Below are 24037 nucleotides of genomic sequence, written 5' to 3' on the forward strand. Positions count from 1 at the left end.
AGTGACTGATATGGCAAAAGATCTCATCTGTTCTGGGCCAAGAACCAGGAAATATTGGCTGGGATGAGCAAGTTTAGAGACCACAAAAGGATGTCTGCTGGGTGGTTAGACTATGGAACCCTCTACAGGGAGCTGTATCTAAAAAGAATAGTTAAAAAACTGTCCAGAAGTGGAATAAAAATCCATTGAAGGATATCAAATGCAAAGGCAACCCCTTTAACTAAAGACTTTGAAATGTAAGAGTTTAAGAATTTGGGATAACTTTATGTGTTGCTTGTTCCTCATTGCCACCTTTTGCCCTTCAACATTTGCTGTTATCTAACCTCAGAGACAGCATGCTGGCCTTGCTGTTAAGAGAGCTACGGTGGGTAAACCTGAAATACTCAACTTCATTGAGTTGACACCAAAATTAAGACTTTGAGTGTGTATGTCAGCATCAATCCACTGAGAGTTCTCTCCTGCAGATCTGAGTTTTGGTTCAGATTTTTTTCTGCTAAAAATTAGCAGAAGAGTAAATGGTCAGTGATGATCTACACAGGCCCTTTTCCTTTTTTTGCTGAAGTTCTGCTACTGGGCATAATGGAATGTAAAAAGGAATAAAATAAATGGTTAGGGTACTTAGTTGAGAGGAGTGAGCTCTGGGTCAGTTGACCAGCTGGCAAACAGAAAATACCTACGGCTGTATTTTCTGGAAATACAGGAAGAAAGATAAGATACAGGGGATGTGGTTTAATTAGACCATAAACTTTAACTTATCTGGGAACTATCATCAATAGCTCATACAATGCAGGTCACCATTCCTTCCCTAATCATTTCCACCCGATAGAGCCCTCCCAGACATCCGCAGCTGGACGCCAGCTTGTTGCTGGGATGACTTTTTTCCCCTGGGAGGTTAAAAAATGATTTGCAGTGCTGGACAGTAGGGATGCCTTCCCCAGTGTGTGTGCCTTTACTTGCACGTGCTTATGATTTTGTTCTGAAGACCGGAACGTAGAAGGTGGTGACTTGTTTAGTTTGGACAAACCTCTTAATCTATATTTTGCCTTGAAAGAGTGGGTTCTCAGAAGAGACGAAGAATTTCTTCAGAGCCTTTCCTAAGTAAATCACTCAGGAGCTGTGTGACTGAATGGCTAATCTGGGTATGGGGCAAACCATGGGAGATTCTGTCCCTCTTGGGACAATTCTAGTAACATTAAGAAATTATTTCAAAAACTGTACAGGAGTAAGACCACAGTCACTTCAGATGCTGAAAGAGCAATTCAAAATACACCAGTTTCCAAAGCAAACAGAAAATTGCTTATTAGGTTTTTAGAAAGTTTCCTTCCTCTCTTGCGTTAACAACAAATACTTGATTCATATATAAAAATTTTTCTTTGTGTAATCTGACTCAATTATTGCAGCCATATTATATTTTTTAAAAAGACATATCTATATTTAAAAGGACAGTATATTGTTACATGATAAATTCTGTATGTTATCAGTAGCATTTTTATGTGCTTTTTCTAATCTGTATAGAAATATCAGAAATAAAAAACTTCATTTTTTCAAAAACTGCCCCCCAAAAGCCATGCTACTTATATCTGTTTGCACTTTTTTGAAAATCAATATCATTCAACTTGCTAAAGTGTGGGGCATAGCATTGGTTGGAAAAAGAATTTTTAATGAATGCTCAGTGATGGCAACATCAGCCATGGAACAATTAGTCAAAATTTTGTGATGCTGATTATTGTTTTCATTTAAAATTACACAGTGAATTAAATTAGTATAGTACATTTATTTGTATTTGAACGGTGAAAAATAAAAAGTATTTTGTGACAGCTGGTACAATCAGACAATACAATGTCAATATAGTAAATATTTCTACTCATTGATTATTCCATCTGTATCTAAATGCCTATTACATGGTTGAGGAAATGCTGGGAACTTCCATCATTCATGCTCTTTTAACAAAGGATAAATTTTCAGTCCATAAGAACTTTACTTGAACACTAGATGGCAGCAAATATTTAGAAATTGCTCTGGGTTTTTTTTGTATCTGCATATTGTCTGAAACCCAATTGTATTTCTCAATCACTTTTTTCCATTAGTTTTGCTTTTAACTTATGAAACTAATTGATAAGAATAGAATAGCAGTAGAATGAGATATTTGAACAAATGAGGCAAAAAAAGTGAGGTGTTTATTTTTTTTAATCATCAGACTTCACTGTCCTCAGTAATGCGAATATTAAGTTTTCACAATTGTGAAAGTGATTGTTGAAAATGCTACTATTTGACTATGTTGTTACACTATTTCAGGTTCTATGCTGTTACTATTTCAAGTTGTGTACTGGGAGATATTTGAGTCATGGAAAGAAGCCAAATGTTGAAAATAACCTGGGTACAAATTGAGTAATAGTAACCTGTGGGCCATGTTCAATGTTTTCCCTGTAGTAATCTATGAAGAACTGAATGCTTTTATAGCTACTTCATTGCATGATGTAGTATATACTCTGAGAAAACAAAATGGGAAATGGGGCTTCCCCCAACCTCCTTATGCACTTGAAGAACAAAATATCACTTGAAAAATATGTAAAACAAAGCCTAGGGTTACTCCATGCTATTCGTCATTAGTAACAACAAGGTTTTGCTGGATTGAAGTTATTTTAACTCAAGGCAGATTTGGATTTCATTATTGTTTTTTAATAGATATTTATGTTATTTCAATAAGAATTTCAGTATTATTAGTAAGGTCTAGATACTTCAATCTGAACATGCATATGTATTCACTTAGTTCCATAGGCTGTTTTTTTTTAATTTTCACCAAGTCATGTGGAACATTTATATGAAATCCAAACACCAATAAAACAAAAATAGCTTTAAAAATGTGGTAATGGATCACAAAACTTTGGTAAGAGGGAATTTTGCTTGTTTTAAACAATGATGACAACCGAAAAAGTTTTGTTCGTGGGACATGGAGCAAATGTTAAATTCTCCTGGTAAAATCAAGTTACCTGGATTTAAGTGGTGAAATGCTTCTCATGACTGTAGCAAATACAAAATAGAGCTGAAGTTATTAAGTAAAAGTGTGTGTGGTCAATGATTTGGTGATAAAAGTATTGAATTCACAAAAAAAAGTAAGTTAAAAAAAATGGGTTTGTTATACCTGATTTAACCTTGAAATATGAATAAACATGTATATATATGTGCATATTATCTGTTCAATTTGGTTATGTTTTCACATAAAAAAGATATAGCAGGTACCTGTGTGTTTGATTTGCCAGATACAAAAGGAGACAACTATTTATAGAAACTATGTATAGATTGCCAAGTACAAAGAAATGATGAAGAAAAATCCTAAAGATTCTTGGTATCATTTTGTTTAGGACCTGGACCAGATAATGCTTTCACTTGTTATAAAGAAATCAATCTTTTAAATGTAATGTTTTTCTTTTAAAGTACTTTTCTTAAAATTACATTGGCCATATTGACTAAAGAATGATTTAGTTTCGTTTGTCTTATTTTTTTATAACAAACTTGCTCAATATCATCTTTTCATTGTAAAAATCATAAGTGATGTAGGAAAGATCATTTATAGTTACTGTATCTGTAGTATTATGTCAAAGAATACCGTGTTATTAGGTGTTCATAAGATAAAGATGCATAAAGTATTGAAGTTATTGTCTTATGATTATTTCAAAATTATTTAAGTTGGAAACATCCTGACACTTCCTTTAATCTAGTGCTACTACTCTGAATTCTGCGTGTTTTCAGCCAAATACTTATGTGCAACTGTAACATATAAACTTAATTTTGTCTCTTTTCCTACTTCCAGATTGCTCTTGGAACGGTAACTAATGTGGAAGAAGCAGTAAAGTGGATAAGTTACACTTACCTTTATGTACGGATGAGAGCAAATCCATTAGTATATGGCATCAGTCACAAAGCTTATCAGGTATAAAATGCGTTTTTAAAAAAATCTGTAACCTTTTCTGGGTCTGTAATCCTTCCCTGATGTGAGGATAAATATTTGCTATTTCTACTTAACCTGACATCAGCAATTCTTTTAAAGTGCTTAGAAAAAGGAAGATATTTTCTGTAGCAGAGTGTTTTTTACACTGAATTATGAGGCCCCTTCTGTTCACATAAAAATACGTTTTAACTGGTCAAGTTATGCTCCAAAGAACACCATTCATTCTTATCAGTCAGTTACTGTAAGTTAACCTGTTTTCAGTGTTTCGGTTTTGTAGGCTAGATACAAATGATAAAAGAAAGCATTTTTGAGTTGCTTGATTTCCCTCCACCCCTGTCAGCTTTCGTTTTAGAATGTCTCATGGCATGGCATCTTATAAACTATAAAATGACATTTTTAATTGTGCAATATTTTCTTTCTTGAGATTTATTAATTATAAGATTTTTTATTACTTTGTTTTGAATTTTTTTTTGTTTATTTAGAAGTGTTCCATGCAGTGAAATCAATCAGAGCACGGTTACATTAGGGTTTTTTTCCCAATTTGTTTTCATTATCTGTAATTTTTAGGTGGTTTAATAGTTTACAGATTATCTAAATATTGTTACTTTTTTTTTTGTACAGCTATTTATAAACATTTAATGTTAACATAGTTGGATATGGTCAAACTCACAACTGAATGGTAACTACAGTTTATTTCACGTCATGAATCTCTTTTGTGACTTCATAATTTGTCTTGACATTGTGAGCAGCAGTTTTTTAGCATGTAGAGGTAAATGTCAGAAGAGAGTTTTTTGATATCTTTTGTTTCTGATAGTGGAAGCTGTAGTGGAAGTAGGGGGGCTATTGCTTAAGCTTCTGCAGACACCTTTATACCTCTGTTCATCTCAAATCTGTTTTCTATAAAAAGCTGTATAGCACATTACCATATGTTAATATAACAGTATATAACACAGACCACAAAGTAACAGATAAATGAAAAACAAAAATTGATTCACTGTGAATGTTGTTGTCCCATTACTATAAATTCCTTTTTTTTTTCACTATCAAATTTTAGATTAAAAGAAATATAACCATGTTGGTAATAACCAGTGAAAAAAGTAATAAAACACTAACAGAAATATTTTTTATAAATTTAAAAAACAACAAAGAAGAGTTGCTCCTCTTTCCCTTCCTGTTGTGCTTTTATTCAACTACTGAGAAAGTAGAGACTGCCAGTGCTTGTCATTTTCTGCTACTGACCTTCTTTCTACCCCTTTTGATTTGATGTGCTAATACTAGACGTTCTTATTTTTGTGTTAAGGCAGTAACAAATTATATCAATATGAAGTGTTACTCTTTCATGTAGGAATAAAACCAATGCCAATCCCCTTATTTTCTAGATAAACCAGTTTTAAATTTCAAAGCTACTGTTTTATAGATAGTGTGAGGATGCTATAGTGCCAGGTGCAGGCATAACCAAGGATTTGCTCAATTAGACCATTCTGTGCCTTCTGTTCTGGTTATAAGTATTTAACTTTCACAATTAGTATCTTATTGTTTTTAGTAATGTTGCAGTGTGCCAATTTCTGTCTCTGTTTTGACTGACAACCAGCATTATCCATTCAGAATCCATATATCCATCATGGATCACACTTCCCTGTTGTTTGATGGGGCTGAGGTGGTGCAAACTCATTCTCCTTTCCCTTTCCACTGTCACTCACCACATCCAGTAATTACTTCAGAGCACCAAAGGTCCGGCCTGTCCACATGATAGGGCGTGTTGTGCTGCACAGGGAGACCAGGGCACACGTGCATCTGCCATGCACCGACACATTCGCCCAGGAGTAGACTACTGCAGGTCCACAGCTTTGATTTGTGATTTTTCAAGTTGTTTGCCAGAAGTACCAATAATGCCTTTTGCTGATTTGTGAAAATGGCCAAAATTCATGATGAGCAGCAAGAGGAAAAAAGAGTGGAAGGAAAAAGTGGAACAAATGCACATGTTGTGTTAGTGAAGCCTGTAGGATTTTCTCATACTTCTAGGGTTCCAAAGAAAAGGTATCTGCGTTTTTAAAATAAACCCTTTTGTCTATTTTCTCCTCTTTTTGGTTCCACTCTTTGGTGTTCCCACAGTTAAGTAAAGCTTTTCATTCCCATAAGCCTTTTGTTTAGAACATCTATAAAAGTCAGAGGAGTGTGTGCCCAACATTTCTCTCAGTAAGCTAGAGAAAACAATGTGGATAATAATTCATTTATGATGAATTGTCATGTACTTTATCATGCATTCTTAAATTTCCCTATGTATACTCCAGACCTGCTCAGTTTCTTACTGTGGACATGCCAAGGCTCATTTTAAGAGTAAAAACTGTTCTAGGCTGGATCTTTTACTTTGTGGGATTTCTAATTATGCAAGTTCAACAAGAAGGTTGCTAACCATGGATTCTCTAGACTAAAATATTGTTTCACAGCTTTTTCAAGTTGGTGACGTCTCCTTTAAAGTTAAAACTTTTTATTTGTAAAAAATGTTAGTTTACTGTTAAAGACAAAAGATTGGCAGGTAATTTGGACTGCCAAAAGAGTAGGGGAGTGTCTTGATTTTTTTTTTTTTATTATTATTTTCCCCTCAGTAGTTTTAAGAAATAAGTGTTAAACACCTGGCATCTGGATCATTCTTTTTTTGACCACCTCTGCTCTGAAATCTGACCTCAATGCATGACTTACTATTGAGAAAAGCAGTCTAGACCTTTGTCATCTTAGCTTTTGACTTGAAACTAAGGCAAGCCATAACTAAGGAGAAACAGCTTCAGAGTAACTGGCAAAGATAGAATATTAGGAGCTAGCCTTGCAGCTGCTTTGTAGAGATGACTATGTTTGTCTGCAGCTTCACTGACCGTGAGATGAAGCACTTCAGCACAAAGATTAAACTGAATCCTGGCCCAGTGAAAACCAGAACAACCAAGGCATAACAGTTCTTCAAGCCTGCTCCTTTTTACCATCTTGGTCATATATCTCTGTTGCAGGTTTACCAAGAGGGCAGGTATAACTTACTCTGTAGAAAATCTGAACTATATACAAGCCCTGACGTAAAAATGCTGTCTGCAGACTAGAATAGAGTTTCAGTCTTTTCAAATTTGGTGACTAACATTGCTTGTCTAATTAGAACCATATCTTAGGTGCACATATTCCAGAGGGTTAACATGACTGTGAATCCCTTTTCCCTCATCCCTGTCATTGTGGGCATTCCAGGTGCATGATGTGGAAACACACAATTATACAGCACTCCCACTCAAATGTCCTAATGAGATAATGTGCATTATTACTTGGACAAAATGTCCAAATTCCTGAACTTTGATATGAATAGAAATGACGTTGGGCACAGCAAACTCCTTGCGTGCTCTTAACACGAATGTTACTGTATGTCAGTAACTCAGTAACTAGAATATCCCAGTTGACATATCCAAAGCTCTTGGGGACGTTAGAGATTTTTTGCTAGTAAACATTTAAGCTATTCAATTTGAAGCTTAATCTATAGGATACAACTAAAGGACACAGTTTAAGGAGACAACTAAAGCCATCCTCTTGTCAACTAACCTGGCAAGGTATATCATCAACCATTTTCATAAACGTAAGATGCTGTAAGGTGGCACGTTTTTGTGAAGTGATACAGTAATGATAATTTAATGAAGAATATGTTACCATTAAAACTTTTTTCAAAAATTTCAGTGTAAATTTATTTCATAATCATGCTGCTATTTTGTAAGTAATATTGGTCTATGTTGTATTGATAGTCTCAAAGCATTGCAAAAGAAATATTATTATGATAATTTTCTCTCATACATACAGCTTTTGGTCAATAATGTCAATGTAACTGTTATTAGTGAGATCTCTGGAAAATCTCGACTCAGTAACTGTACCTTTCTTTTGTCGGACTTCTAACTTTGTGTGACTGGATTATCTCAATAAAATTATTTATTTAACACTTTTTAAAAATGCAAATACATATGTCTGTTTTATATCTAGATGGATCCAGGTCTAGAAAAGCACAGAGAACAATTGGTAATTGAAGTCGGCAGAAAACTGGACAAAGCCCGCATGATTCGCTTTGAAGAAAGAACTGGCTTTTTTTCTTCAACAGATTTAGGCAGAACTGCCAGCCACTACTATATTAAATACAATACTATAGAGGTAAAAGATGATGTTCTGTTTCTGGGGGGTTTTTCCTTCTTTTTGAATGTATACCTAAAATAGTTGTTAGATATTACAGAATATGTAGCTGATTTTGTTCACCGTGTTTTCAAATCATATTTACTGAAATGGGGAGAGAGGAAATAGGAAAAAGAAATTAAATATCAAGCAATACTGAAAAATTAGACTTGGTGTGAAGTGCAATTTGAAATGTCTGTAGTCTTTTTCAATTCTTTTAGGAGAATTATAAGGAACATCTTGATATCCATAGTGTGTGCGACCATTAGTACATGATAGCACATTGAAGTATAGTGTCTGATAATAGACAAGCTTCTGTGGTTGCCAACCTTAAACAACTTTTGGCAGATTGTGTTGTAAACATGTACAAAATTTTGTAGTATTGAAAACTTGATTTGATATACACATGCATCTTAAAACCTTTCCTTTGTAGCAAATATGTAATTTTCTTGAATAAAAACTGAAGACTCAACATTACTAATTTTTAACTGCTTAATGTCGCTATGTATAATTAGTCTCACATATTTATTCACTCAGATATGTTCTAGACTTTTTTTTTTAAGTGGCCACATTGCATGTCTCTTGATTTTGGGGTGGCCAAGTTTCTAGGGACTGTTTTTCTGAAACTGCTGAAAAGTCATTCTTTCAGCAATTCAACATTGTTCCTGTTGAAATTACATCATTCAGGTCTTGCAATAACTTAAATTTTAACTTTATATGCCTTTTTAAATTTTTGTTAATGTTTCTTTGTTTTGTGCTGTATGTATATTTTTATTTTCAGTATTAAATCAATTCTTTTTATTTTTAATAGACTTTCAATGAATTGTTTGATGCTCATAAAACAGAAGGTGATATTCTTGCTATAGTATCAAAAGCTGAAGAATTCGAACAGATAAAGGTAAAGTTAAAGAATGTCTTGGAACTTGACACTTCTGTAGTACTTACTCCATAAATATTGTCTACAGACTCAAATTTTGTTAAATATTAAGCACAATTATAAAATGTTTTCTAAGTAGGCATAATATGCTCTAACTCAAAGTTATATGTAGCTCAGTCTGAATGATAGTGCACATTTCATAACTAACTATGGATCTTTGAGAATTTTTTTCCAATGCTTTTAAGAACTTCTCAGCTCCTCAGTATTAACAGGTGAAGCTAAGTGTCCATTGGAATAGTGTGCCCAGGGATGAGATAGTTTTTCTGTTTGAAGTTTAAAGCATTGTTAGATGTCTTCCTGAACAATTTGCTTTATCAGGAATGAGGCAGGACTCAGTGAAGTTAACTTTGTGATATATTTCATGCAGAGAACAATATTAGATTGGCAGAATGATAAATTCTTATAAATTAAATTCAAATTTGAAACCTAGAAAGTTGTCATAACAGATTTTGTGCAGGCTAGAAGATTACTGTGCTATCATACTCAGTTTTCAATTCCAACCTCCCTTTTTACCTCCTTTTTGTGGGTAGAACACAAGGCAATATGTTCCAAACTGGCATGAGCTCGTTTGCCCATGCTCCCATCTCATAGAGGTACAAGCCAGACTCCACAGGGTTTGTTAGCTTGGGCTCTTTGCCATTTTACCACAATTATACAACTTTCAGATCAGAGCTGGCTCTCATTCACCCGGCTCTGCGAACTGGCAGTGTGAATCCCTCACCATCTACATATTTACATATTTGCACACATTGTCTGAGTATTACCATCTCTTTATCTAATGGAGAAATTCTATTTTGCTTTAATCTCTTCTATTATAGAAGATAATAAGCAGTGAGTTTTCACAATCATATGTGGAACGTTTTCCAAGCTAGAAGGGCTTTTTTTTATGATAGTGATATTGCTTTGCTATGTCTAAATTTAGCGTAATTTAATATTTAAAAGAAAAGCATATGGAAAATATGATGTGTTGTGTTTCTATATTTGTAATAAAGTTAGTAGTGATGCTTTTTGACTAAAACATAGTTTTTCCAGTTTGCTTTCTCAGATTTGGATGGTATGGTATCAGTGCACCATCATTTCCAGATTTTTGTGATACATTTGCTGTGCATCTCTGAATGTTTAAAAACTAGTAACTGGTTTTCATAAGAATAACTCAGGATTTCCCCCTCTGTGTGATACAAATTGTGCCTTTTGGTAATATTAGTCATGTCTCCATACTGCCTTTAAAAATTCTGCATTTTGAGATAGGTAACTCACCAGTAGCTGAAATACAGATCCGGATTTGACCTGTACTGTGCAATGCAAGAGTAGAAAAAAATTATCAAAAATGTTGTTATAAGCTAAGCATAGTATTCCCCTGACACTGGAATCATCTATGATGTTTTTGTACTTCACCTCTTTCTTTCCCATGGGACAAGTGACTGGATAGTTGGGGATTTTAACCCAATTGTCTTAGGGTCTTTTGTATGTCAGGTAGTCAGGTCCAGATGAAAATTACTTTCAGATGATTCCCTGCAGGGACCAAACATTTACCCTCTTTAAATAAGTTTCACACTAACAGACTATCAGTAAATCAAAGAATATGTAGATTTATGCTAGTTTTGCCATGTAAGGGTCATCAGTTAGAATGTGATATGTTATGCATTATTCAAACCATAGATAATAATATTTCTTTACTCATATTAAGACTTAATCTTATTAACAGTGAAAATTCTGATATGATGAATCATAGTACTTCACAGTTTTGAGTTTAAAAATTTATTATGCCACATGCTAACTATGTAACTATAATGAGTACATTTAATGTTAATTCAAGATTGCCCTAATCTAGATGGACAGAGGTTTTACTCTGGTCAAATAAAAAATGAAATCTCATCAGATGAAGGATGGTAAGGTCAGAAGATTCAATTTTTGTGGCATATCAAATTTTTGTATGTCAATGGCAACCTTAATAGATGGTGATGAATAACAAAATGTAATTGTGTCCCTATTAAGATAGTTTCAATTATGGCCTATTAGCTACATTGTGGAAGATGTGGGTTTGCTGATTTTTTTCTTCTTTTTTTTCTTTCTTAAAACTAGAGATTCCATTTAAAAGTAATGTAACGATTATAAGGCAAATTTGATTTCAGTGTAAAAATTTTTATCAAATTGCTTCAGCCTCTTCATAATGTATAATTGTGTTTTAGGTAAGAGAAGAAGAAATAGAAGAGCTAGATACCTTACTGAATGATTTCTGTGAACTTCCTGCTCCAGGAGGTGTGGAAAACAATTATGGAAAAATTAATATCCTCCTTCAAACATACATTAGCAGAGGGGAGATGGACAGCTTCTCACTTATTTCAGATTCTGCATATGTTGCACAGGTAAAAATAGTATTTTTTACATATCTGTTGCTGTCTTCTACTGTTTTTATTCTCCCAAACATTTGCAATTATATAAGTAGGCCCTGGTCTGAATCTTTTTGTACATTTTTATGCAAGTTTATGTGAAAATCAGAGCATGTGTAGTATAATACTTAAGTAGAAAAGTTTTGCAAAAAGCTACCTTGGGAGACTAGGGCATTTTTTTGTTAATTATGAATGTTCTTTTTGTTTGTATTATCTCTTATTATATTTAATAGCTCTAACTGTGATTGCATAAAAATTATGTTCTCGACTTCGTGTGTCTTCTTCTAAATGTGAAAAACTGTTGTAATCTATTTTTATGTTTTGGCTACATTTATACTTCGTTCTGGAAAACATAATTTGTGTTTGATTCACATACCTTGGTTTAGACAAGAAAGATATGCTATTATAGTTTTGTTGCTAGATGTAATCATGCAGATTTACATACCAGTCTATACATTTGTTTGTTGGCCCGATTTGACACCTGAATAATTGATTGTTACACAGCACATTTAGTTACTACATGGACATGTACACAAGAGGACATGACACAGAGGTCTAATTAGATGCCATAAGATGAGCTGCTTGCTTACACGACAGGAGACCATCTTAGAAAGAAAGGGGTGTTCCTTGAAAGTTTAGAATTCTGGATCCCTGAGAATTCAAAGTGACAAAATGCTCATAGACAATCCAAGATGTGCGACAATAATAAAATTGATTATAAAGTTTGACCTTTTAGCCCATCCTATGTCTGTCTCTCTTTATTTTTTTTTTGTTTTAACAGACAGCAACAAGTTTCACGGAATCATTTTTGTCTCATCCTTACAAAACTGCTTGGGAAAGAATTAGTTGAAAAAATTGCATTTAGTTGTTGCTAAAGATGAGATCTAAATATTCAAAATTATACATGTTCTTCAGCAACATTTTCGTATTAACATAATCTTCTTTAGAAATGTTTGCATTTTGTAGCACTGTACGGGTATAAATGAGAAAATTATTTTATGCACGTCATAAAAATTGTGGTACTTGCACAACAAAATGATTTTCAGTATCATTATTTTAGTCTTTGATTTCAAGGCAGTTGCTTTTATTTGTCTGTTTCATTTATAGAATTTTTAGTGAGACAACATGGTCTTCTCAGATCTTCGTAAATTGTATTTGTGGAACCAGTGCTACAAATTGTGAATTTTTTTTACTTGGATAGTGACTATTAAGAAAATTATTCATTCTTTCTAAGAGGAATGTGCTTCTTTAGTAACATATGCTTCCTAGCACGACCAAATAATTTTCTACTTTTTATTCCTGTTGGCTTAGCAGAGCCAGCAGGGAATGATTCTATTCAATGAATCAAGAACATAATTCCTAGTCCAGACATAGTACCGACAGGGGAAGAAAAAAACCACACAGCTTCATAATACAGCTTGAAAAGTTTATGAAAGGAATATCATAATTTAGGTTTTCAGGATAAGACTGACCTCATTCAAACTTATGTTAATAATTAGTTTTCCAAGCCCAAAGCAGATTAATACAGTTTAATTATACAATAGTCTCAGAACATGGTAACTTTTTTTTTTTAAAAGTCACTACTGTCAAGCTTCTGTGCAAATTGTGTGAAATTCAGTGTGAAATGGGATGCTGTTATGGAAGTATAACTGAAAAAACTCTAGAAGTTGAATTTCCATATAAAGAGAGTTTGCAGGTGTATAATATTATATAGGGGGTACAGAATGAATTTGTTTCAAAAGCAATCGAGATGCAATAAATTGAAAACTCCATAATGTTGGCATAACCATGATCAAAATTCTCTGGCAGACCTGACACTACAACTTTAATTGGTTGCTGATGTTTCTTTTTGTAATTTCTAAAGGCAGTCATGAGGTAGTTCTGCCACTAGACAGTGATGGAAAAAAATAGTTTTCAAAAATGTTTGAAAGAAGTTTGGAAAGAAAAACTATTGTTACAGTTTGTCAAATATGAGTCTATGGGATCCTTTTCATTTTACAAAGAATACTTGGGAGAATTACAACAGTTTTGCTTTTTTTTTTTTTTCACTTTCCAGAATGCAGCTCGTATTGTTCGAGCTCTTTTTGAGATTGCCCTTAGGAAACGTTGGCCTGCGATGACATATCGACTACTGAATCTCAGCAAAGTTATTGACAAGCGGCTGTGGGGCTGGGTCAGCCCTTTGAGGCAGTTCTCAGTGTTACCACCGTCAGTCCTGTCCAAGTTGGAAGAGAAGAATCTCACTATAGACAAGATGAAGGACATGAGAAAAGATGAAATAGGTGAGAAATCAGCAAGGCTGATCTGCTTAAACTGTTAGAAACCAATGGGCAAGTTAGAACTAAGTCTGAGCCATTCATTAATCTGCCCACTCTGGTCTGGAAGCCATGTAGCCATGTGCCATACATCAGTATGGTATTATGTTCAATAAGGAAGGATTTTTTCCATCTCCTCAGCTTGTAGTATGGCACAGCTCTGAGGATAAGGCTAACCACATAACACAGATGGAATGGAGATATATGTTGATAAGTATTTACATATATGTGTATATATTTATGTTGAGCTGTGCTTCCCTTTTTACCCACATTACATAATGCACTACTATAAAAGGCATTCTGCTTACTTTTGCCAGTTGGCACAATGTGGCCTGTTTTTTTTTAGTGGAAATACTATTAATGTGAAAAAGAATAAAACCAGGCTATTATATCCAGGTATGCTGTCAGTAAATGGCCTTCTTCCGAAGGCATTAATTTTCATCATTCATGGAGAATTCATTGTCACTGGTGTCACTGCAGCAAAACTTTAATGGAATTTTTTAAAGGATTTTACAGTTCAGTAATGAGAACATCCACAAGCCTACTGATAGACATAGTGGCAATTTCTAGTAAGTGTATATAAACTGTTGTGCATAAACTACCCACCAGCTGGTTGAAGTTGAAAAAAACCCTCACTTGTAGTGTATTTCTTTTTCCTTAGTGTATTTCTTCTTATTTGGACTTTTTTTTGCACCTGTTATTGCCAAACTGTAAGAAACAAACATTTTTTGAAAAATCTAATTTTAGAATAAAAATACTATTTATACTCACTGCCTAGAAGTTGTCACCTCTGACTTAATATTTCTCTCATTTGCAAGAGAACTACATTCCTAGCTTAGGAGGCTTTGTTATGTGCCTAATTTAGGCTGGAAAAAAGTTAAATAAATATGTGAAAGTTTGCAGAATTAGAGGCTATGTCTTTATTTATAAATAAATTAAACCAAAAGACTATGGCAACTGTGCATTTTAATATACAGTAATTTTAAATGTATTAAAAACATAGCATTTTATTTGAAGCGCTAGTATTATCATACTTTTTTATTCAGAAGCATTCTAGCACTTCTTAATTTACATGTATTAATTTGTTGCGCATTTGTAAAGTCTTTTAGCACTTAGTATTCTTTTTCATTAATTGTATTAGTGGGTCTTTTCTTTTTCTTTTCTTTTCTTTTCTTTTCTTTTCTTTTCTTTTCTTTTCTTTTCTTTTCTTTTCTTTTCTTTTCTTTTCTTTTCTTTTCTTTTCTTTTCCTTTCTTTTCTTTTCTTTTCTTTTCTTTTCTTTTCTTTTCTTTTCTTTTCTTTTCTTTTCTTTTCTTTTCTTTTCTTCTCTTTCTTTTCTTTTCTTCTCTTTCTTTTCTTTTCTTTCTCTTCTCTTCTCTTCTCTTCTCTTCTCTTCTCTTCTCTTCTCTTCTCTTCTCTTCTCTTCTCTTCTCTTCTCTTCTCTCTTCTCTTCTCTTCTCTCTTCTCTTCTCTTCTCTTCTCTTCTCTTCTCTTCTCTTCTCTTCTCTTCTCTTCTCTTCTCTTCTCTTCTCTTCTCTCTCTTCTCTTCTCTTCTCTTCTCTTCTCTTCTCTTCTCTTCTCTTCTCTTCTCTTCTCTTCTCTTCTCTTCTCTTCTCTTCTCTTTCTTCTCTTCTCTTCTCTCTTCTCTTCTCTTCTTCTCTTCTCTTCTCTTCTCTTCTCTTCTCTTCTCTTCTCTTCTCTTCTCTTCTCTTCTCTTTTCTCATCTTTTTTTTTAATGAGTCTTTCTCCCCATATCCACTCTTGAAGAAGAAAGAAATTTTGTGTTAAAATGCAAAACCAGTTTTGCTTCCTCCAGTGTAGTAGAACTAGTATTGACCAGATGAAAATGTATCTATATATACCTCCAGTTTGTCTAGTTTTGTTTTATAGTAACTTAGTCAGAAAGTAGATGAGACTTGGGAATTGACTGTGAAAATAGGTCATTGATGATTATATGTAATGATATTTCTTGTTCTTCAGCCTTATAAATATCAAAGCAAGTTGATCTGTGCATCTCTGTGAAGTCTAGATACTTGGCACACTTCCTCCTGTCTAGCCTCTCTGTCTGAGGGATGTGAAGGAAGTGCTTGCCTGGCAGACACCTTATTTTTATTTTTAATTCAAGACCATGTTGAAATGAGAAAAGGTACAACTTCCAGGTGCTGCCTTATTTTCTGATTCCATAGGACTAGTTTCAGTCTTTGTGTTTTTTCCTTTTATAATGTTTTTGTGACCTTGGAGATAGAATAACAAAGACAGGAGCTGGCTAACTCAGTCCATGGCTTAGCGGGAGATAAAAGTATCAGATGGGTGCCAGCCCTCCAGTGAGCAAAAAGCATGTTGTGTGCACAGATCCAGTTTTCCAGTGTACCATGAATTGGTCAACACCAGTTTATGTGCTATTGCAGTGTAACCATGGAGTTTCCAGAAAGCCAGGAAATCACTGTGTTTATCTGAGATAAAGTCTTTTTTTTTTTTTTTCAAAATACAGATGACAATCATTGTAAATAAGCAAAATTTATCCTTTTTTTTTTAAAACATGCCTATTTTCTTGAATAGTCAGCTTTTCTTCAGAAGGTTTTAATATTTCTTAAATACCATTGATGGTTTCTCATAATGTGACTATTTTAAAGAAAAAGGGGTGGGGGGAGGCAGCTAGGGGAAGAGAGTTTTATAATATTTTGTAGAAGTTGGGAGGGGAGCCTTATTTTCCCCTAGCAAGTAAGTGTAAAAGAAACCTCAGTGCTGTCCTGTACAAGCGTGGTTCACCTCACACATCATGATAAAGAAAGTGATTTTTGGCATGAAAAAGTGTACTTGCCTGCATGGGTTTATTGAGTCATATCTTTGCATATTTGTCATCTGCCTTTATTTAACCTGATTTCTGAACTTTTACCTCTAATTGCAAATGCTAGTCCATGTGCGAAAATGCTATAATATTGATATATTTTAATAACCTGCTGGAGTTTTACGAACTGGAAATTAAACTGATTAAATAACTGTTAAAACTGTTGTATTAAGGATTTGTTTCTTAAGCAAGATCACCATTCATTTCTTCAGAGTATAAACACCTGTGTGAAGCAGTATCTGCCAGTTTTTTAAATAAGAAAAACTGAAAAGTTAAAGTCAGGATCAATAGAAACAAAATAGCAATTGCAAGATGCTATGCCCCTAAATTATTATTTTCTTTGCAAGAAAAAGGTTGTATAACCTTTTCACCTTGCACATAACACAAATAATAGGACTTCTTCTCCCTTTTTTTTTTTTTTGAATTTGGTAAGTGTGCACATGGGTAAGTGTGGTTAAGGAACCACATAACAGAAAATAGTAGTAGCCATTGATAAGGTAGCTTTTAACAGGAAGTACTTATGACCATCACAATTAAAATCTAAAATATGCTCCAGATAATTGCATAAGCAATATCAGTGAAAAATGTAAAAAATTAAGCGTCTTTCCCTAAATAAGCTGGAAGGTGCAGTATTTTTCAGGAAACAAATCACTGCTACATGCTTTGTTTTATATTTAAAATGGAGAGCAAGGGAACAGAGATTTGAACTGTAAAATTCAAGTAGTACATTTTTCTTAATTAATATAATCTCTTTATTGCCATAGTTACCATGATGGGGATAGAAAATGAAAAAACATTGCAACATTTAGTTTTTCCTTTGTCTTAGTTACATACTGATATATTCGGAAAAATATATCAGCTGCTGTGAGATGTTTACTCATGTGCATTTTTAACCTATTAACTAGCTTTATTCAGTTTTATGAAGCATTCCGTCTGCCTTGAATCACTACACAGGCATTGTAGAAGTTCAACTGTGTGCCCTTCATTAAGTAAGAAGTCAGTATTCATGCTTTAAAAAAGACCTATATGGCTTGGTAACAACCTGGTCAAAAAGTCAGTAATGGAGAGAGAAGTAGCTTGACATATGTTTTCAGTGTGAAGTCTTAATAGTTATTTTAACCCCTTAGTTATAGCCAGCAGAGGGGTTAATACTGATTTTTCTAGGCACTAAATTGCTAATTCAAGTTAAGTATTACAAAACATTCAGACATGCCAGGTCAAGAGAGTCAGACATTTACGCACCTAAGAGCAAAACAAGCAAGCAATAATACTTCTCTCTAAAAGCCTATTTGAAAGTCAGAGTTGTATTCTTTTTCCTGGAAATGCAAATTTGTTACACCTAATGTTTTCTTGGCAGGTCATATGCTGCATCATGTGAAGATTGGGTTAAAGGTAAAACAGTGTGTCCATCAAATACCCTCCATCATAATGGAAGCAACAATTCAGCCAATTACCCGCACAGTGCTCCGAGTTCGGCTGAACATCGCTCCTGACTTCACATGGAATGACCAGGTAAAAAAAAGAGGAGGAGGAGGAAGGACAGGAAGCATTAATTTAGCTTCAGTAAATGAGATGGTTACAGGTAGTCCATAGCTGTTTGGATAAGAAAAAAGATATTTATTTTAGCTAAAGAGCAAGTTTGATAATAGGAATTGAATGGCCTTTATGGCTTTTGTAGAAGAAGGCAGGCAAAGATCATCTTTTTATTTCTGTTAATTCTTACAGGATTGGGCTGTTTATAACATGTTGAGGCAAATGTTTATGCTGAATATTACAAGTAGCCACACACAGATTAGTTTTATGCCCAAAAAGGAGAAGGAAAAAAAAGGGAGACACGAGTGAGTCTCTGAACTGTGAATGAATGGCAAACACATTCAAATAAAGCCTTGAAATGCAGTTCATGTATGCCAAGTTCTGCTGCTCTTTATGGCTTTACAAATGTACTTTCACAAATCCGTGCCTTTTTTTGTGTTGGGGACTTGTCTGACACAAAAGCTGAGAGGTATTTGGAGTTATATTCATCTGTATTTTATGGTGCAAAGTTATATAAAAGGAGTTGTACTAGTTGCAGATTTAGATCTACCCTTTGATTCAGAAGCTATTCATTAGAAATAGATTTAACAGAAATCTAAATTAAATATATGTGTCCACATGGGGGCATTGTATTGTTGCTGGTACTTCAGAAACTTCTACAGAAAAAAAAATCTTCTGAAACTTTCTACAGAAAAAAAATATCTCAATGAGCAAATATATTTTTCTTCTTTTATGCTTATGAGATTTACACTTAAGATAAATTATTTTGAAAGGTGGATATAGTGTCTGTTGTTTGATTAAAAATTAATTTTAAAATTTCTTATATTACAAATTTACCTTAATCACAAGTAAATTAGAATTATTCCACAAACATTTAAATTACTTTAGAATTTTATTTTCCTGGCCTAAATTTTATTTTTTTTTATTTTGGAAGTTTCACTAAATTGTCTTAGAAATGGGAAATGAACAATGAAAATATAGAACGTTTGATGTTGTTTGGCTGCCTGAAGTTATTACAGAAATATTTGAGTGAATTCCTACCATGAATTATAACATGGCATATTTTTTGCTTCCTTTTTTATATACAGTACTTCAGAAGGCAAAAAAAACCATTACTTTTTAGGATTGAAACAAATTTTTATTATTCAGTCTTTTATCCACTTTACCTGTAATCTGTTAAATACAAAAAAAAGTACTGTTCTTCATATTAAACTTTATCTTAATAAAAGGTAATTTCTCAATCCATTTTTAGATTTTTCTACAAAATCCAGGTTCCTCTGTATTTTTACAAGTTGAAAAGGGGTCCACACAGAATAATACTGTTATTTTGACTCTGAACTTCTAAAGTTATAGCAAAATTTTGTCAAAAGTCTGTTTTCTGCTATAATCCCTTTACACAGTTTTTCTGACGGTTGCTTTGGAAACATCATGATTGTTTTATCAATTCAACTTAAGGAGCTGTTTTTATGCGAATTTGTATATTGGTACTCATAAAAACTTGGAAAACTTTTTTTCACTTTTTTATTTTTGTAACACAGCTGTTGATTTTCTTGTTTCTTCAGTAAATGAAACTTCTTTCACAGTAAATAAATAAAGCTGTTAAATTTAATAGTCTCAGAAAATTAATAACTGTCTTAAATTTGACACTCTGAAGCTGCTTTTCCATCATCACACAGTATTTTAGCAAGCTTTTCAGATGATATCTATAGAAACTTATAGGTATAGCTGTAATTGGTACAAAAGCTAGTTGCTAAAAAGTTCCATTCAAAAAATTGGAGTAATCAAATAAAAACAGAATATTAAAAAATTAAATACCATGCTTGACTGAAATACCCTGCTTGGCTAACACTTCATGGTTTTAAGTTTGTTCCTTTATCTGAATACTTAATTCTAGAATGATCTCATCACAAATTTTGCACTTGCTGTTACAAATGAAAAAAGATATGTTTTGGTAGTCATGAGATATGACATCATCTTGATCTTTAATGGCTTTAGTTTTCAGTGCTGGAAGCCCTTAAGTTCAGTAAAAGCATGTGAGCAAGGCATATCCAGTGAAAAATTTTTATTCTTTTGTTAGGAGCAAAGGACTATAAACATGCCCAGGTAGAGCAATTAAGCCTTACTGCAGTCAGGTGTAGTCCAGCAGAAATACAGAATAATTCGACTGGTATTAATTAGCCAAGTCATATATCAGACATGCAGTTTTTAGGGTGATGGTTACCCCAAATACTGGTATGTGTCAGTTCTTAAGAGCTCCCCAGAGTTCTTGAGAATCATTACTGGAGAGAGTGTTGCGTTACCTGTGCCCAGATTACCCTGCAGTTTTTCCACGGGACTCTCCAAAATTAGAGTGCTATTATAGTTAATAATAAAATTTCTGAGCTTTGAACTTAATCACCTTCCTTAAATCTTCTTTCTTCTCTTCAATTCTCCTAAACCCTGATGAAATAATAGTCTCACTGCCATTTTTCAAAATGTCACCTGCAGTAACCTGTGTCCTTTCAGTTTCACTGCTTCAGGTCCCAGTGAAGCTGCTAGTGAAATTTAAACAAATGAAAATGAATGTCCATCTGCTTCTCTATTGTGCAACTGTGGTAAAAGGAGACAAAAGCACCTTGGTTCTATTCTTTGTACATATTTTTGTCTTCAAAAACCGTTACAGACTGTTTTCCGACACATCCACAAGAACAAATTATGCTGAAAATAATGCATACTGTGTGAATCAATACCAAATTCCTGTAGTGTTATAATTGCCTTTAGAAGCAACTATGCACTTTGTCTTTTTTTCTATTAAGTTCAGGAATAATTCCAACTTTTTTTTTCATCTTCTGATTTTGCAATTTATCACAGTCCTCATCAGAAACATCAGAAATCTATGTTCGCTTAATAGTATGTCTTCTGTACACTTGTACTATAAATTTTTCTTTATTTTCCTAGATATTTAAGTAAAATACTTGTTCATTGGCACAAGTTATTTATTCTGTTAAAGAAACAAAAAAATCTTAAAAGAGAATCCCACCTAGCTATGATTTGTGGCTGGTATTGCAAAGTAAGGTACACAACAAAGCAAACAAAAATCTACGATGGAAAAAACTGTTGCCAGATGGCAGGAACATCATCAAGAGACAGCTCTATTCATGTTCTTCTCACTTCACCTGTAGCAACAACTACAATCTATAGCCTTCTGAATCCCCTTCCTGTATCTTTCTAGAAGAAAGAGGAAGAGAGAGAAGGAGAGAGGAATGTCACAGTTCAGAGTCCAGTGTTTCCTGAGAGAATGTTTTTGATCAAAAAATGAGCAGACAATAGCAAAAGACAATCCTCTATGCAGAATCCAAAGGCAGAAGTACAGGGAGGAATAAAGAGGAAGCATTCATAGGAGCCTAGAGGAAACTCTGGCAGTTCAGTCTATTTATAAACAGCTGAGGCACTACCTTCAGTTGCATTTGTATCATGTTCATTTACTTGATACCTACTTTAAGCAAACTCTTATTGAAACATAATCTTTAAGCAGACTGATCTAATTCAAAATGTTGTTTTGCACTTTCTGTATTTCTGTATTCCTTTGTGAGCCTGTGTCATTTAGAAATATATCCAACATACCTAGCAAACCTAGAGAACCTTGTTACAACTAAAAGAAAGCTATCTTTTCTACTCTTAAAGGTACATGGCACTGTTGGAGAGCCCTGGTGGATTTGGGTAGAAGATCCTACTAATGATCACATTTATCATTCAGAGTATTTCATCATTCAAAAGAAACAGGTAACAGATTTTATTCAGAATCTCATAGCAAGACAAAAATAAAGTTAGTGAGATAAGGATTTGTAATGTCAAACAGTATTTTGACCCAAGCAGATTTTCAAATCAGTAGCAAAGCTTTCAGATTCAGATGTACTAGATAAGCTTGGACTCCCACAACAATGTTTTCTAATCTCTAATGTCCCTTTTTTTCTTCCTTCTTTGCTGGGACAGTTATTTTCAGGTGAAAAAAAGAAAGATACCAGTGGTTTTTTCTGTTAAAGAAAAAGATGAAGAGACAGCCTTATTTTTGTCCTTTGAAGACCATGGAAGCAAAATACATTTCCAGTGGTGAAATATTTTGTAAAGATGTAAACATTTAGCACATGGAGGTGCACACATACTTTATTGGTTTGTGTTAGTATGCCTATGGAAGTGAGGCAAACTATGATTTTTCAAGTTACTGATTTTTCTGTGCAGTAATTATTCTCTACCTGTTTGCACTAGGTCATTACTAAAGAACCTCAACTGCTGGTGTTCACAATCCCAATTTTTGAACCTCTTCCTTCTCAATATTACATTCGAGCTGTGTCTGATAGATGGTTAGGAGCAGAGGCTGTATGTATCATAAATTTTCAACATTTGATTCTTCCCGAGAGACATCCACCCCACACAGGTAACTTCAAATTTGATCCTTTTGCTTTACTTAATATTGCTCATATTGATTTTTCTTATGTTAGTGCAATAAAACTCTTACTTCTGCTTCGCCAGAGAAGAATTTATGGAATTTCACTTTGTGATATTTCTTCTCCAGCTCTCTAAATTTTTCAGTTCCTGAACAAAAGGCAGCTCATTTAATTTCAGCATAATACCAGCCTTTTAGTTACTCCAGGTTCTCTATAAATCATAAGAAAATAGAATCTGTTATATAAAACTAAGTCAATCTCTGTGTTACAGTATGTCTTATCTTAGTGCTTGTAAGCATTACTTTTCTTCTGGACTAGTTAAAAATAATCTTGGGGTGTATTATAAATGGCATTCATCAAAGACAAAAGAAACAGTGCTAAAATTTTGAAAATAGGAAATATTTTACTGGTTTTGCTAAGATAAATTTATCATACTAAGCACTGTTACAGCAAAACACCACATTTCATCTCATCAAGTCGTGGCCTTCCCCTCCCCCTCTTTTTAACACTTGGCACAGAAGCATATGTTTGTGTTTTGCTTCTTTTTTTTTTGGGTACATAAATTGCTTTATACATTCATTGGGCCTGATGTCATTGTAAAACCTTTCCACTGCAATTACATTTGGCTCATCTAGCAGTCTGTGAAGTGATTGCCTTCAGAAATACTCACTTCTCATACGGTGTTGTCCTTTGGCATGCATAAATTCACATGTGTTTGTGAAGTGTTTAGCTATTGTTATACTGTACCTACAGTGTCTGGAAAAGCATGTGTAACCTTTTTATCTAATTGACTGATCACTGACTACTATTCAGAAGAAACAGAAAGATATTTACACATCACCAGTTATGGAGCCTCTAGGATTTATGGTAATTGATTTCAATTCCCATCTGGTTCCCACTCAACAATGAAGTACATAGAGGCCCTGCTAGGCAAAAAAAGGCTTCTTTCTCCTTGACTGAGCCCAAGAAATCACCATTTCAGTGGGAATGATAAAACAGCCATAAGGTATCAGTGAAAAACATGTGAAGAATATTAGGCATCATTGCCTCAGTAGATTTTATGACTCCCATATCATACCTTAATGCAAAGCACCCTGAAAAGACAGGGAGACCTCCAGCCACAAAAAAAAAAATCAAACCAAACTTCAAAGCAAGCATCTGCATAGCAGAATCACTGCAGTCTCCTTAATTTGGTAGAATTCCAAATCCAATCTGGTTATATATATCATCTTCCAAATTCCAGAGTCTCTAATTGTTTGGATAGCAGATGCCCTCAAGATATATTGAGAATCGTATATTGAAAAGCTGTTTGTTTATTTATTAAGATTATGTCTTTAATTACATGTTTAAAGAATTAGATGCAAAATTTAGTTGTACTCATCTGATTTGTATTACTCCATCAACTTGGAAACTCCAAAGAATCCTTCCTTCCTAAATAGATTTTTTCCTTGACCTTGAAA

At 33.8% G+C, this 24037-nt stretch overlaps 1 protein-coding gene across 1 annotated transcript in view; it reads left to right on the forward strand.

Moving 5' to 3' along the window:
- The window catches only part of ASCC3 (activating signal cointegrator 1 complex subunit 3), a 264177-nt gene that overhangs the window by 168439 nt on the left and 71701 nt on the right, over positions 1-24037 (forward strand). Inside the window, exons 17-24 of the mRNA XM_018078048.3 lie at positions 3812-3931; positions 7949-8113; positions 8943-9029; positions 11258-11434; positions 13515-13740; positions 17978-18132; positions 21817-21915; positions 22399-22567. Coding sequence (XP_017933537.1) covers positions 3812-3931; positions 7949-8113; positions 8943-9029; positions 11258-11434; positions 13515-13740; positions 17978-18132; positions 21817-21915; positions 22399-22567 — 1198 coding nt within the window. The remainder of the gene's footprint in view (positions 1-3811; positions 3932-7948; positions 8114-8942; positions 9030-11257; positions 11435-13514; positions 13741-17977; positions 18133-21816; positions 21916-22398; positions 22568-24037) is intronic.

The sequence above is a fragment of the Manacus vitellinus genome, unplaced genomic scaffold (assembly GCF_001715985.3).
Source record: "Manacus vitellinus isolate BGI_N305 unplaced genomic scaffold, ASM171598v3 scaffold_4_pilon, whole genome shotgun sequence".
In the NCBI taxonomy this organism is placed as follows: Eukaryota; Metazoa; Chordata; class Aves; order Passeriformes; family Pipridae; genus Manacus; species Manacus vitellinus.